The sequence below is a fragment of the Aptenodytes forsteri genome, unplaced genomic scaffold (genome assembly GCF_000699145.1).
Source record: "Aptenodytes forsteri isolate BGI_AS27 unplaced genomic scaffold, ASM69914v1 Scaffold66, whole genome shotgun sequence".
Lineage (NCBI taxonomy): Eukaryota > Metazoa > Chordata > Aves > Sphenisciformes > Spheniscidae > Aptenodytes > Aptenodytes forsteri.
The window spans coordinates 2646651-2662408 of NW_008795131.1; the positions used below are offsets into that span (position 1 = coordinate 2646651).

The following is a 15758-nucleotide window of genomic DNA, read 5'->3' on the forward strand; positions in this document are numbered from 1 at the left end:
CCCCCAAACCACCACCGTCTCCGAAGTGACAGGGTCCGGTTTCTTTTTTGGGGGTTCTGTGGTGGCCTGGGAAAGAGGAAAAAAAAAAAAAAACAGAGAAATGTGGCTACTTTTAACCATCATTAGTTAGCTTTTCTTAGTATCAATTACACCAGACAATTTACTACTAACTTTTGATCAGCACTGCTACTAGGTAAGGTATATTTCCAAAGATTTACTCTCCTGCAAATCTTTGAGCCAAAACTAGTAGTTTTTTCCTACTTCATCTGTCTTGGAGATAATTTTGCATTGAATTACTTCGAATGCATTCACAAGACCTCTGCTGGATTCAGATTTTATTAGATGGTTGATGTCAGAGTTCAAAAATGTTGTCGGGAGACAGTAAGATTTTTGGAATGTCCCGGTATCCTTGACTTTTCCCAAGCTGTCTGCTAGCATTACCTCATCAATTTCTTTCAGAGTGGAGTATAAAACATGTTAAACAATAGCTCACATTAAATCCCTTATTATTAAATTAAAATCTAGTTCTATTTAATCTATTTTAATCAAATTCCATCCGACACAATGACTTAAGACATTTTTTTGTCTGGGATATTGCTCTTACACAATAGGAAATGTCTAAGCACAATACTTTAAAATAATGAACATATTAATAGAGAGGATAACTAAAATCTAGACAGAAGATTAAGTTATGAGATAAAGTCTGAGAATATCTGATTTTATAAGCCAGAGAGAATTTCTCAGTAACTACATGAGTCTTAGTCAAAAAGCAAAACTGATTCACCTGCAGACCTTGCCCATAGCTCAGTAGTTGTTTACTTCTGGTACTGGACGCTGCTGGCGCTGCCCACTAAGCCTGCCATAACCAGGCTGTTTTAATATAATTTGGGGTAATTTGATTTTACAATTTTGTCTAGGTCTCCATTACAAAAGGATCATACGATATTCCTTATATTAACTAAATAAAGAAAAGGAAAAGAAAGTGTGGCAGGAAATTAAAAAGCTGTTTACAAAAAATTTTTGAAAACGGTGGGGGGGGGTAGGGGGAAAAAAAAATGGGTGGTGGCAGCGGCGAGGCAAAGGGCAGCTGCGCCGCAGCAAGCCGCGGTAGAAGGAACAAGGAGACATGGCTGGGTTTAAGAAACCAAAGTTAGCAGGAGTCTTGAAACCAAAGCTGAAGAGGATTACAGATACTGATAGCTCACGTGAGGCTGGTAATTATCAGCCTGTTCTACCAGTTAATAGTTTAAAGTTGTATTATTGCTGTCTAAAATGCTAGAGGAGGATAATGTTTTCTCTCAGGTTGTATTACGTTTATAAGCTTTTGTGAGGAAGGGTGGTGTGTAAGAGTTTTGTCCTGTCACTTAAAGAAGAGTTTAACTTATTGATCGTCCACGTAAAATACTTTGAAGCTGGTTTTAGGCCAAACCTAGCCCATTTAAAATGTTTAATTATCATGTGTGTTGTGGGTTTTCTTTTGGCTCTTAAATCTTTCAGTTTAATTTTTTTTACCTACAGCTGCAGGACTGTTTATGAAGTCACACTAAGCATATTGCTTTTAAGCACGATCATATTTTCTTTGAAGTGGCAGTTTCAAATGAGGATTAAGAATTCCCAGAAAACTACTAAAGAAGTAGTTCTCAAAGCACACACCACCCACAAAACTGTCTGCCATCAATTCTGGGTAAATGTTCAGGAAGAAAAAGATCTAAATTTTTTTTTAATTCAGCATGCTCTGTTCGTATTTTGTGAAAATGAGCTAATAACTTTAGAACTTCAGTAGACCTAAAGAATTCAAAAATGTGCTTTATATAGCGTTAGGCAGCGCGTGGCCTTCACCTCAGAAGCATCTGAACTTCAGTGGCAAGTGGTACAGCTGCACCCCTTTTGGACAAATCCCACCCTTCGGGCAGAGAGATTCCCTCTGACTGTTGTTAAGTTAATGATAAACTCCCATAGGCTGCGGCAGGTCTTAATTACAGAGGCTGTGGTAGTTACTCAAAGGGGAGGCACGAGCACTGCTCGTAGGATACACCAGGGATGCTATCTTCTTAGCAAAATGAGTGAACTACTGCCTGTAGCGAATGGTGCCCCGCTAATTTGAAGAGAAGTAGAAACTAATCTCTTCAATTAATGAACTGAGTCAATAAACTAGTTTGGAGTTTAAATAGAAGCCAGTGAAAGGCATGTAAAAGAACTGCCATACCGCCCCAGATTTTTAAAAGGTAATTTGTTAGTGCCATGTTCTGTGGGTGAGACGTGTTAACGGTGTGAAGGGTAATTCAACAAACTCAGACCTGAAAATCTACCCCAAAATATCAGTGCTTCCGAAGGGTTTCTTAACCTGGTGGGTTTTCTGGAACAAATTTTCATGCTTACCAGCTCTGCGGGCCGGTTTGAATGATTGCATGTCTTAAAGGAAACACAGTTTTTTGGTAACAGGTACTTGAACCATTGCCTTGACAAACCAGTTTGCTGCTATTTATTGTGCCGTAATTCTTTGCTTCACAACTTAATCTCAGTTGATTCTTGTAAGGAGCATGATGTTCCTTTCACAAAAAAAAGTACAGATGGAATCACGGTGACTGATGTAACTGGAAACTTTGCTTAAAGATTGTATATTTTTTTCAAAAATAATTTACAATATAGGTTTAGGTTATTTCTTTAAATATAAGTCAAGAAGCTACAGTGATAGAAAGGGCTGCACCAGAAATCAGTTGTCCTGGGGTGGGAAGAGCCCTTTTTTTGATTCGCATTGTGCCGTGCGATCGCCTGGGTGTTTTGGGGGCCTTCAGCAGGGTATGACCCCGTAGCGTGGCCTCTGCCAGCTCATCTCCACTGCTTCGTATCGCTCTGCTCTGGGCAGACCAGCATCAAAGGGGCCAGGCACGATCTGCCAACCACACCTGACCTGGCGGACCTTCGTTTTGCACGTGTGCCAGAAAGTCCGTATCCTGTTGAACCGGCGTCTTCATTAAAGGATATTTTGAAAAATAGGTTCCAATCAATATTTAAAACACAACCTGTGTAGTAGAATTCAACCGAAAATAACCTGAAGTGGCTGAGAACACGGCTAACTGAGCAGTGACTTCGAAATCTCCCGAGAGAAATGCTTCTGGAAGGTTATACCAATACACCTGACATTTCTTGGCAGAGTAAATCGATGGCTCTCCTCCCACAAGCGTATCAGAAACCTGTGGGACTGTGCCCTCATAATACACCCTGTGCACAATAGATCAGCTCTGCACAAAAAAGGTTTTAGTGTCTTGAAAGGGACGCAGATGTGGATGAAATTTGAGTAGCTTTGGTGTTGAAAACCTTCCAGTGGATCACAACAGAATTATAAAAGTTTATTTGCAAAAGGCTTGTAGGATTTAACTCCGAACAAGCAAGCTTTTTTTTCCTAAATTGTGTGCAAAGATATATCTTTAAACTACAAATAGAAGTTTCCTTACAAAGAGCAGTATTGAGCAGAGTTAAGCAGCAGCAGTTCAGAGATGTTGCAATTCCTATTTTTGAAAGCATTGATTTTAACATAACAGAATGTCCCAAGAAAGAAAATGTTTGCGGACAGCTCGGTTAACGTGGGTATTGGAGCGTAGCTCCAGGTATGAATGACGTCAAACGTGTAACAGTTTTAGCTTAGTAATCTTCAAATAAGATATGTTCTTTCTTCATCTCGTAAAGCAAGTGAATCTGCCAAGTAGCCTTTTAACCCTCAGAATGTTTCCGTTGATCCTGACCATAAACCAGATTTATTTTCTGCAATTTTAGAACACTGAACGCAGATAACATCTAAGTTTCACCAAATGCTCTGGGGCCGAAGTGGCGGCGATAGAGGCTGAAGGCTGTGGTTACTCCCTCCGCGACAGCCCAGGTTTTGCTGCGAGTGCTCTCTCTGAGCCAGGGTCCAGGTTTGCTGCAGCATCATCTATCAGGGCTGAGTCAGGCGGGGAGTCTGAGGTCCGCTCTGAGTCACCGCGCAGGGTCCCGGTATTGGCGGAGCCTCAGGGAAATGGATGGTTTAAATACTGTGAGAATCTTTATCAGCACAGGAAATGACAGCTCATTAAAATACTAACCGTTAAGCCTGTTTAGATCACTGTCTGGAAAAAAATTAACCATTGAAGGTTCAGATAACTTGCAGGAAGAAAGGTGCTCTGTTTAGACAGTGAACACGGTATGCAAATTAATCAGCTTTGCTAATTGTCCAGTGGCTTAAAAATATTTCCGCTGGAATCTGTTTTTCGATAGTCTCTAAAATGTCTAACTGTCAAAGAAGTTGATCTCGTGCTGGAGCAAAACTTCCAGTTTCTTTTGCGGGAGGGACGGCTGAACTAACCCAACGTGGTGCCTCTTACTGAATGCCTTACTGCTTTTGAGCTTCAGGATGGATTTTTCTTGTGTTCTTCCAAGGGAATGTAGAAATGTGAGTCTAGTACAGAGAAACTCTGTGTGGGAGGGATGGGCGTTGGGTATGATGATTTAATGCTGTTTTGCATAATTGTTTGGAAGCTGAAAGCCTTTGCTTTGGCCCCCTGGCCTAGCTGTCAATAGCTAGTCTGATTTAAATAAATTATTAAAAAAAGAGTTGGAGGTACTGGGAGGGAAGACCCCATGCCACACGCATTCCTCAGTGCCACTTAACTCCCTTTTTTTGCAGAAGGAGATAATCTCTGGCCTGGGGCCATGCTTGCTCCAGGACGCGGGGTGAGACCCTGAATGTGGGCAGGGTTTGTGCTGACAAAACGCACAATGATATTTTCCTCTTAGTTTGGTTTTCTGTTGTTTCGGAATTTCTTTCGCTGTTGTCTTCATTCTGAATTGTAGTGCTGGCATTTCCTAAAAGGATGTTTTTCTACAGCTGGACTAGCCCAAATAGCTGAATCTGAGCGAAATGTATACGATGCTGTTTGTCCCCAGACGCTGAGAGGGTCCGGACGAGGACAAAGTGTGCATGCCAGAGTCTGACAAAAGCAATCCCCGTGTTAACAGTTAAACGGTTTTTCCAAATTAACAGCTGTGGATATTAGAGAGATCATCCATAAACCGGGGTAGTGACTCAATATTGCATCACCTTTCCAAGCAGGGCTTCGGTGTGTTTCGGCCTGGGAGCCTGGCGGCTTGTTTGCACCATCTATTCAATTATTATGGTTCTCATTTCCCTTCAGGTTACTGTGTCCATGATAAAATGGACTTCCACGTTTTTAAACCTGCAGTGCTTAATGTTTCTTGATGATCACAACTGGGGACTGAGTCCAGTTGCTCACATGAGCTGCTGAACAGGGTATAAAATTCAGAACTGAATGCCACTGAAGTTCCTATTTATACTTTTAATTTCCATCAAAATAAATTGAGTTTAAGAACTGCTTAATCAGCTGCTTAATCACTTGCTGATAGGGGCCTCTTAAAAATGAGAAACTTTCATCAGCAGTGAAAACCCCACCATATTAATGTTCCTAAAATGTGGGTCTACAATGGCAGCTTCAGGGTTTCTTGAAAATACTTGCCGATTCTAACATTTCTCTCTGAAAAAGCAGGCGGATATGCACATGTGCAGAGGTTTTTGTAAGATGGGAACTTTATATCCTAAATTGTGGACTGATAGATTACTTTTTTGTGAAATGTTACCGCAATGATACAAAAATGCAGCATTTGATAGAGAACTGTACTTCAGCATTTAGCACAGCTTGTAATTATTTGAGTGTTCACAAACTCTAAAAGCATAGGTTATGAAATTTCAGTAACTCAGGAGTAACCTGCACTCTTAAAGATCTCGTAAGATGAAAAATATGCCTTTCAAAAGTGCAAATATAATGATTAAATGGTTTTGAAGAAGTATTTTTAATATTGGTAAAATGCAGTCGACTGGAGTACTGAGTAACTTTCTACTTTTTGTTAAGCTGGCTTAGGGAAAATACTTCTTTTTTCTTTTCTCCTTCTGGTTTGGTGCTTCATCCACGTCCATTTGAGAAAACTCCTACCTGTAGTTCCAAAGATTCTGTTAAAAAGATAAGTCTCCCAAAAATCTTCCCTGCCACTTCGTGACTGGTGACATGCATTTGAGGTTCAACTGTTGACAGTCATTCTTGGAAAAGCAAATTAATAACCTGTGCAGTGTATTTTAATGAACACAGGTTTGCTGTAACCGGAATAGAAGTTTTAGGACTCGTGCTGTCAGAATCTGTACATAGCTGGTGTAATTTTTAAACTAATCCTAGAACAGCTTTGCTGAATCTCTGTAGTGTGGTGCTTCAAACAGATGTGAAATTTTGTTTTATTTGTTGGAAAAAAAAGCTATATAGTTTTTCATGTGGATAGAAATCGTGGCTCTTAATTAAAAAAATAAAGCAAAGATGCATTTGTTTAATTACAAATACCAGGTAATACTTCTGAACCCAGGCTTCAGTGAGTTCAGTTCAGTGAAGCAAAATTCTTAGTGGACGTTTATGTTGTAGTATTAGAAGAAGTTTTGTTTTATTTGTTGGAAAAAAAAGCTATATAGTTTTTCATGTGGATAGAAATCGTGGCTCTTAATTAAAAAAATAAAGCAAAGATGCATTTGTTTAATTACAAATACCAGGTAATACTTCTGAACCCAGGCTTCAGTGAGTTCAGTTCAGTGAAGCAAAATTCTTAGTGGACGTTTATGTTGTAGTATTAGAATGCAAGTAATGTTTTTAGTGAAATGTTATGATTTATTGAATTTAGGCTGTACCAAAGGCTAGTGCAATTTTTTGGAAGTCTGTTTTCAGTTTCAGTTCCATATGAAACATTCCATTTTAGCAGAGAATCAGAATGAATTAAAAATCGGTGTTTAATGTTAACTGTTTCTAAAACTTCTTCTGAATAAAAATTTCTTTAGAGGTTTTTCTTCCTCAAAAAAAAATCCCAAACATTTTTTTCTGAATCGTACGGTAAGACTGTAGCTAGTCTCTGTTTTTCAGGTGAATTTTGTTGAAAGGACAGAATACACAAGAACAGCACCTCTCTTCCTAGGAGCGCATCCTTGTTGCCGATTAACTGCAAAATTCATTAATAACAATGACAGCAACTAGTGAAATGTATTTCATTGCTTATTCTGACAGACACCTTCTAGTGAATGGCTTTTTTTTTATTCTTTTTTTTTCTTTTAAACTGAAGTCCTTAAGCAGCTCACTCAGGCCTACGCTTTAAGCCTTTGAGAAGGGACAGCAGGTTGTGTGTTTGGGGGTTTTTTGTGTGTTTTGTTTTGGCAGATAGAGACTACAAAGCGTGGATGAGCTAAGTTCTGCTGTGGGCTAAGGTCCTTTTATTTTCTTATCCTTTCATATTCTTTATTTGAAAGACAATAGGCTTGATTCTCAAAGGAAAATGCAAGGAATTGGTTTTAGATTATACTACAAACAGGGTTATCTTCTAGCATCTTCCCTTCTTAAGTCGGATGTGTAAATACGCCTGTGGTTTGCATCTCGACTCCTGAAACTACAGCGGTCTTTTGAAGGTGTGTCTTACAGTCATTGCGAAGTGGTGCAGAATTAAGATGCAAATCTGTTCCTCCTGCCTGTGTACCTGCGTCTGGTTTGAGTGTAATCCTTGAAAATTTATATTGAAGTCTTCCCCCTCCTCTTTTGACAAAAACAGGGTTAGTGAGTTGAACTTCGCAAGGTTTGCGGGGGGGCACCACTCCCTTGTTTGTAATTAAATAAAATGCAAGCTGATTTTAAGACTTCTAGATCTAAGGTGGTGTCTGCGCTTTGGATATTAGGTGCCATATGTGTTAGCTGGTTGATTAAATGATTGAATTTTGTCGAAAGAGTACAAGTAACCAATACTGTCCCGCTGAAAAGGGATTTCAAGAATTTTATTCCTAGTACTGTGGATTCATGATTTTCTAGATGTTACTCTGCTTCATTTTACTCCTTATTTAAATTTATGCACCTTTTTTCAGTATTAAAGTCTCTGCGAATGTGCAGACTTTTAGAAACCAAGGTCCTTGCATTCAGGATCTTACAGTTCGTCAAAATAGCTTTACTAAAATGAATCTCGTGCACTTAATTCTTAGTCATGCTCACAAAAGAAAAAAAAAAATTGAATACTTTTAGTGGGAAAAAAAAGTGAAATACAGTGTTGATGCACCAGGATCTCTTCAAGCCATCTGAACTTGGTTTTCACGTCTTTGTTCTGTTGTTTAATGCTAACTGGGCACTGACTTAGTTCAGTTTTCAGAAAAAAAATGGAGGCGTTTGAACAACCATTCTGTTAATCATTCATCTCTCATCATTTACATACTCATTTCATAATCATGCAGAAGTTTAAAAGTAAACTGTTACCTTTCAGTAGCTTTTCCGGGCTTCCAAGGGTCATTTGAAAAAGAAAAGAAACCTCAAACTGTAACTCATTTTTAAAACTGACTCGTACTGATCAGCGAGTCATTAGGGTAGTTTTTACCACGATTAAAGTCAGCTTTGTAAGGGACGGTTCTGAAAAACTGGAAATCATTTGTAAAAGTTGACACACTCTTGTGTAAAATGTGTAACAGACATGCTTTAGTCTCTGCTTTTTTTTTTTTCTGAAATTTTACCAGTCCAGGCACAGAATTTACTCACCCATTTGTATCATCGTGATGGTGAATCATGAGGGAAGCAGTCTTTTTCTTGTAAATACCATCAAAAAAATGATTTGCCCCTGGCTCTTGAAGGAAATAGATGTAGTGGAGGAGAGTGAGCTACTTTGTTTCTTCGGTCTGTGCATTTTCATAAATTCTTAAGATTAGGAAGCTGTTAGTTTTCAATCGGGCTTTAGCCTGGAAAAGGCAATGTTGTGTCAAATCAGGAGACTGAGGAAAATAATTTGAGAGACCTAGCCCTCCCGCAGTCATTCGGAGAGGAGGTGATCAGTTTTGTCTCTGTGTATCTTGGTGTCTGAAGTGTGTTTTACTAAATCCTCCCTGAAGTAGTAGTGTAAAGAATCAAAACTGAAGCGTTGACATTTAGGTGACTTTTTGTAATGTAGACGACCATATTAATTTCCCTAAAATTAAAAAAAAGAAATAATTTCTTTAAAATTAAAAAAAAGAAATTTAAAATCTCCGTTCCCTTTGAAATTAAAATGGCGTTTGTCGGTAATGGGAGCTCTCCTGTGGCTGGAGTTAGGGTTGGTGGTGTACGTATGTGGATCAAACCTTGGGAGCCTTCGGATTGTGCGTGTGTTCTCACCACACCAGCCCAGCTAGTGGTGTTGCTACTGGTAATTCCTTCTGTAGAGTGTTTAAGGTTTTTTTTTTTTTTTAAAAGTGTCGTGACCATTATTAAAGCTCCTTGGACCTCCTGCTAAATAGCATGGTGTATAGACTTAAAGAAAAATTACCTAGGTTGTTTTTGATTAAAGCCTGGCCAGGCTGCGGTATTCGCAGAATGGAAGTTGGAGGCTGCTGTGAGTCTGTCCAGCGTTAACACCTTTACGCCTTAGAGGTTGGAGAGGGTTCTCAGTTCCAAAAACACGTCCACGATCTTTATAACATTAATGTAAGAACAAGGTGTTTAGTAATGTATTGTAGCTTTTGTGCAAGTCATCTGCCATAAACCATGGCATGATTCAGAACAGGGTTCATAGTTCCTTCTTTGTTCCTTTGTTAATCACTGACTTGTGGGAGGCGCCTGCAGAATTTGCTAATGCATTCTTTTTGGGTAAGGATGACGCACAGATTGTCCTAATAAGGACTTAGTTTGAGAAAGGGGCCGTCTCCTTTGAGAAGATAGGGGCAAGTCATAGGGCGAGCAGTTTCTTTTTTAACTGAGGGATGACACAAGCACAAGTCATTTCCTTATTAATCGGTTCAAACCAGTTCTTACAGGAACTGCTGGTGATAAATGTGGGACTTCTGAGAAGTCATTCATTTTATTCTCAGCACTGCACCAGTGCACAGCCTCAGCTGGCTTCTCCCTGGCTTTAAGGAAATGCTCTAGCTCACAGCTTCCTTCTCTGTTACCAGCAGTGTATTGTCACTGGCTTGCTCTGAAAGATTTTTCTTTTTAAGCGCTTTTTGAGGATCTGGGGAAATATGTCCCTTTCAGAAGTATCAGATAAAAAGATGAAATACACTTTATTTCGTGGTTATCTGCTTTCTCAAGTAGCAATGCCCGTCTGAGCGGTAGCTCAGTCTGAACTTTGTTCTGTTTGGGTCAAAGTGGTAAGTTTAAAAAAAAAAAAATGTTTTTTGTTTTTGTTTTGTTTTCCTCCCCTATTTTGTCTTGTTCTCTGGGATGAACTTTGCATCAGTGCTATTCCAAGTATAGGTCCTTCTCTTCAGAAGCCATTTCAAGAATATTTGGAAGCTCAGAGGATAAAGCTTCACCACAAATCTGACAGTGGCGTGCCACAGGTAAGAACCTCTCTGCCTCCCTCCCCAACTAATTTTTCCCTTCTCTAGCTGTCTTTTGACTTGTCGGGTTTACCGATGTAACTCTTGATTCTGTTTTTCAAAGATTTGCAGCGGCCCAGGGAACAGATAAAAATCTCATTTTAAAAGCAACCTGGGAATTAGAAATAATACTGTAATTGTATGCAACTAGACTTCAACTTCTTGGAGAATAAAGAAAACAGTAAAGCGAGACCAGTGGCACGTCTCGCCTCTATATTAGCATGCCTACTTTGAAAGAGAAATTTAAGCAGAAAAAGGTTGCATTTACATGTGAAATGGTAACAAACTGTGTGCAGCATCAGTACTTCAGAAGCCAGTAGGAGCTGTGGCTTAATGGCCAATAAGAAACAAAATCCCCAAGCAGTTACTGTTCGAAAGGAAAAGAAAAATACGGTGTTTAGAGCCGGTACAAAGGGGCAGAGGTGTCCTTTCATACAGAAAAAAAGTATCTTAAAAAACATACCCTGAATTTTCAGTGGGGGCAGAGCAACTTTGACATGAAATTCCTTAGGATACTAAGGCATTTTTAGATAAAATCCATTAATCTAACTCACATTTCACATTTAATACTTGTAGCTCTTATAAATGTTTCTTTGCCCATTTCTTACCAAAAAAGAGACTAAATTAGGGAGGGTCAGGCTGGAACAACTAAATATGCAGATTCCTTTTATGCACATTGAAGTAATTTTTGTGCAGTGCATTGCTGCCCTCCTTTGACAAAAAAAATACAAGTTAAGAGTAGCCACGGAAAACGCTCGAAGTGGGACTGCCGAGGTCATCGGTTAACTTCTAGTGACACCAGAAGAATCGGATACTAACTGGAAGATAACACAGTATATGCAGTTTAGGAAAAAAACATTGTTAACCAATGACCTTATTGTTTTCTTTGCGATGAACATGACAGGGAATGATAGTCAGGGGTTGCTCATTCTGAACTCTCTGAATTGTTAGCAAAGACAAAACAATACTAGGAATAATAAATCGCTTCACTAGCACGCTAGTAATGACCAAGGATTCATCATCTGCCCTGCAGTGTATTTGGCAAGCCCTCCCGCATTGTTTTTCAAGGGACTGAAGTCAGCTTTACAGAGAGACCTGCAGGAATCCCGTCGGCTTGCACTTGGTTCCTGTTTTTAATTTGATAAATTACATAATAAAAGAAATGGTTAGGCTTTTCCCTTTCACCCAGAAAAGGGAGAATTCTCCATTGTGCTGTCCACTAACCTTCATTTTCCTCCTTCTGTTTTGTCTTTGTCTCTTCAGGGGGAAAACTGGCTATCCTGGATGTTTGAAAAATTGGTGATTGTCATGGTTTGTTATTTTATCTTATCTATAATCAACTCCATGGCCCAGAGCTATGCCAAACGGCTGCAACAGAAGATGTACTCTGAAGAAAAAACCAAATGAGCTTGGGAAAAAACCCTTGGAACGGGTTTTAGCAAGACACGAAAATGACACATCTTTCCATATGTTTAAAAATCAGCATTATTCAAAATGGGGGAAAACTTTTTAACATCAGTTTTCAACTATAACAAGTTTCTATTTAATTTTGAAAGTAATTTGGATATTAGAGCAGACGTTTCATTGACAAACTTATAAATGTTAAGGTAAGGTATAAATGCTTTACGTGTCTGAGTTGTATTATATGGGATGGACAATGTGATGTTAAATGGAGTTTAACACAAATGTTGTCCATCCAAATTACTTCCAAAACTGATGATTTAATGCTCTCCATTTCCTGATTTAACTTCAGACTGGCCTAAGGGTAACTTTTTATTCTGAAGGGTGGCTCTTTTGCTTTTTCCATAACTTTCAAGACCATCAAAATGTATATAACTGAATACAGATCGGATACGAACTGTTGCATGTCCCTCGTGGTGAGGCTATTCCATCTGAATTCTCCAGTCCTATTGCATTGCACGTGCTCTCGGTTGGAAAAGCCACCCTCTTAAACTTCATGATGTTAGCAGAGATGATTGATGTCAAAATGCTGGAGCTGACATTTTTTATTCTGTATATTTAGAATGAAGTTAAGATAAAACTTTATAAAGTCATCTTTGATCATTCCAGAATTTCTTGTGTCAGTCTTTTTAAGCTGTTTCTTTTCCTCTCCACTTTTGTATGCTCAGTTTCTTTATTAAGCCTTAATCCCACGAATTGCATGCTTTACTCATCCTTCCTGCACAAATGGTGCTGAAGCCCTTTGTTCTTTTCTTTTTTTTTTTTCTTAAGAACTTCTTAGCAGAAGGAAGTAGAAAGCATATCACTTGCTTGAAGTATGGCTCACTGGTTAAAATAGGCAAGTTAAATAGCTAGCGATATTTGTTACCATAAATGCTTCTCGGATGTTTGCCACTGATCACAGCACCGTGGGCAATGAAGGAGAAGGGGGGGGGGGAGAGTAAAGATTCCAGCTGAAAACAGATTTGATGTCAAACCCAGCAATGATGCAGAGAACCTTAGAGAGCCTTAAACTTGGGCTTTAAAAGTCAGATATTTTTAAAACATTGTTATGAATCAGTGTGTTCCAGTTCTAATGTACATGAACATAACCGATATTAAAACGGATCTTTTCCCTCTTTAGTAAGTAGATATCCGTTCCACCGCTACTGCATATGTATTACTCCTCTAATAATTTCTGAACTATTGTTTTTTATTTTTGTCCTAGGGGTAAGTAACAAGAATTAATTTGACTTCCAGTTAGTGTTAGCAAAAGGTGGCATATGAGCACAAAGTAGGTTAGATCTTACTCTTGCGTAGGTTAGATTGATCCCCGCATTAGGTTAGGGCAGGTCTCGAGCAAGGTGCGAGAATATGTATTTTGTTCAATCCTGCCTGAATGTCCTCTTGTGTTGCCAACCGTCGTGACATCTCCATGGCTGTACCATCCTGTCGGATAGCTTATCAGACTGATGTTGACTGTTGGATCTCATGGCAACAACAGTCGGTAGGCTGTCTGACATTTTGGTATCTTTCATCTGACCGTTCGCTCATCCATCTCCAGCTGTTTTCATTGAACATCAATAGCATATAAATGTTTTTAAGTTTAGATGGCAATGAGTTCAGCAGTCATGCAGTGCAGCAATCTACATAAGAAACATCTTTTAAAGCTTCATCTCAGTTGTGTGTGGGGTTTGTAATGTTTCTCCTGTATGCTTCCTGTGTAACTTTAAAGAATGTTACTGAATGACTGGAGAGGCTTTTAGTAGGGACTTCTCTCAGTAGAGCTGCTGACTAGATTAAATTTAAATATCTTAAAGTCTGAGTGCTGGGAGGTGGTACAGGATAGTTAAAAGCACGAAGGCCATTCGTTTGCCCCTGTGGATTTTTAAAAGATGAATGGTATTTCTTAAATCTTGGCCCTAGCAGCTTTTTCACTTTTTGGCCTAAATATTGTCTTTGAAAATAACATAGGAAAGAGCTTGTTCTAATACAATACACGTTTGAAACATCATAGCTCTATTTGATACTTCACTTTTTTCAGTCTACTAAAACTTTAATTTTGCACTTTGTAAGAGATCACGTCAGCAGCTCATAGTTGTGTGTTTCATTTTCCTTCAGGATACTTGGATTAGCGAAACAACTGTTTGCTGCTTTCCCCAGTTTTAGTGGCAGGTTTTTTCCCTCAAATCTGCCATTGAGCTTAGGGACACTGGTATTTACTTTGCACAGTTCTGGTAGTGTCTTAAGGCCTTTCGCGAGAGTAAATTAAATTTATGCCACGTAGAGGCCCCTGTACGCTGTCAGATTGAAATGAGGAGACTGTGCAACAATAAGTAAAAAGAAAGAAAAAACCTCTTCCTAGAGCTTGAGCCAATAAACTGTACCATTCTAAATGCTTTAGCGGTCTCCATATAATTATGCCTCCTTGCCTACTGAAAAATCACTAGACAAATTGAAAGCTTTCTCCCACTTATTTCAATATATGTTTACATACATATAGTGCGAAATATCTCTCTCTCTCTCTATTGTTCTGCAACTCATGTTTGTATGTGTCCATTCCGATAAGCTATGCTGTTACTTTGAAGCTTTCTAACATTATTTAAAGAAGGGACTGGTCATTCTACGTGCTTCTACCTGTTCGGCCACTGGGAGATAATGACTTGGTAAAAGGTAAAATATAATAGAAATGAAAGTTATGCAAACCAAATGAGATTTGCAAATGGGTAGTTTTATATTTGCTTAAATAAATAAACAAATAACTGTTTCCCAGTGTTTATTTCAGTTGGATTGTTTCCGTTTCTGTATATTGAGCTTGGTTGTTGGGCTGTGAAATTTGTTGTCTGAAGCATTCTACAATGAGTGTGAATCTAGAAGATATATCTGCAGTTGCATTTTGTGGCTTCAAAGAAGGGCCCAGAGCCTTTAGCATTTCATCTGAAAACATGTATTTTGCTCCCTTAACCCAAAGTTTCTTTTTGTTGTACATACTTTCAGTCACACATTGGAAGCAGTCAATCATCTAGTTTAAAGAGTGTTAGAGAAAAATCCAAAGGGAGCTCTGTTGCAAGAGAAACAATCTTAGCATCGATCACTGTATTTTTAGCTGATTCTTCGAATAAAGTATCTTGCTTTTTTTCTTGGAATTACTAAAAATCACACGGAAGTAAGTAACAGCCCTCGTAACAACAATTAATGTTTGGTTAAACATCAAAGATGACTTTGAGCTGATACAGATTTTTTAGTCTCATCACCTGTGGAACATGGCTAAATCTGCTCTCACAAGCACACTGTAAATAGGAAGCAAAGCAGAAAGTTGGCCGTATCGCCAGCCTAACAATTCAGAGAAGCGCCTCAGAGCTGAGGTCAGGCAGGACTGCAGCTGATCCTCCTCTTAATTCTCTACTTGCTTACTGCCTGACCTGTGAATTGTCCTCACCAACAAAGTACTTTGAAGGCCGTGTGAGATGTAAGCACGCTGGCATGCCCCTCTCCCTGGCAGCCACGACGTTACCCGATCAGGGCAAGAATTATGTTGATGTAAGCAAAGCTAAAAAGGTCACGCTGATCTGTGCCAGGCCGAGCCAAGAGACCGGCACAGGCCATGTCAGATCGAATCACCCAGTTCCACACTTCTCTCAGCCCCGTCAAAACCATCGGGGAAACCTCCTGCTCCCTGTCTCTGTAGTTTCTTACCTCCATCTCAATGTCACATTGAGTTTCTTCTTAAAGCAGCTCCCTCTGAAATCACCCAGCTGCCTGTTCATGCTAAAAGATACTTGTCATTAATACTTGAAGATGGCTTAATGCTGTTCCAGAAAGTCCTCCCCTGCTGTGCTTTTGGGTTTCATTATTTAATTTGTTAGAATCAGCTTCCCTCTCACTGCAGGCAGTGCTAATTGCAAGCAACAAATAC

At 39.2% G+C, this 15758-nt stretch overlaps 1 protein-coding gene across 1 annotated transcript in view; it reads left to right on the plus strand.

Moving 5' to 3' along the window:
* VMP1 (vacuole membrane protein 1) overlaps window positions 1-14510 on the plus strand; it is a 67514-nt gene extending 53004 nt beyond the window's left edge. Inside the window, exons 11-12 of the mRNA XM_009278216.2 lie at window positions 10261-10363; window positions 11666-14510. Coding sequence (XP_009276491.1) covers window positions 10261-10363; window positions 11666-11809 — 247 coding nt within the window. The 3' untranslated portion in view covers window positions 11810-14510. The remainder of the gene's footprint in view (window positions 1-10260; window positions 10364-11665) is intronic.
* The last annotated feature ends 1248 nt before the right edge of the window (window positions 14511-15758 follow it).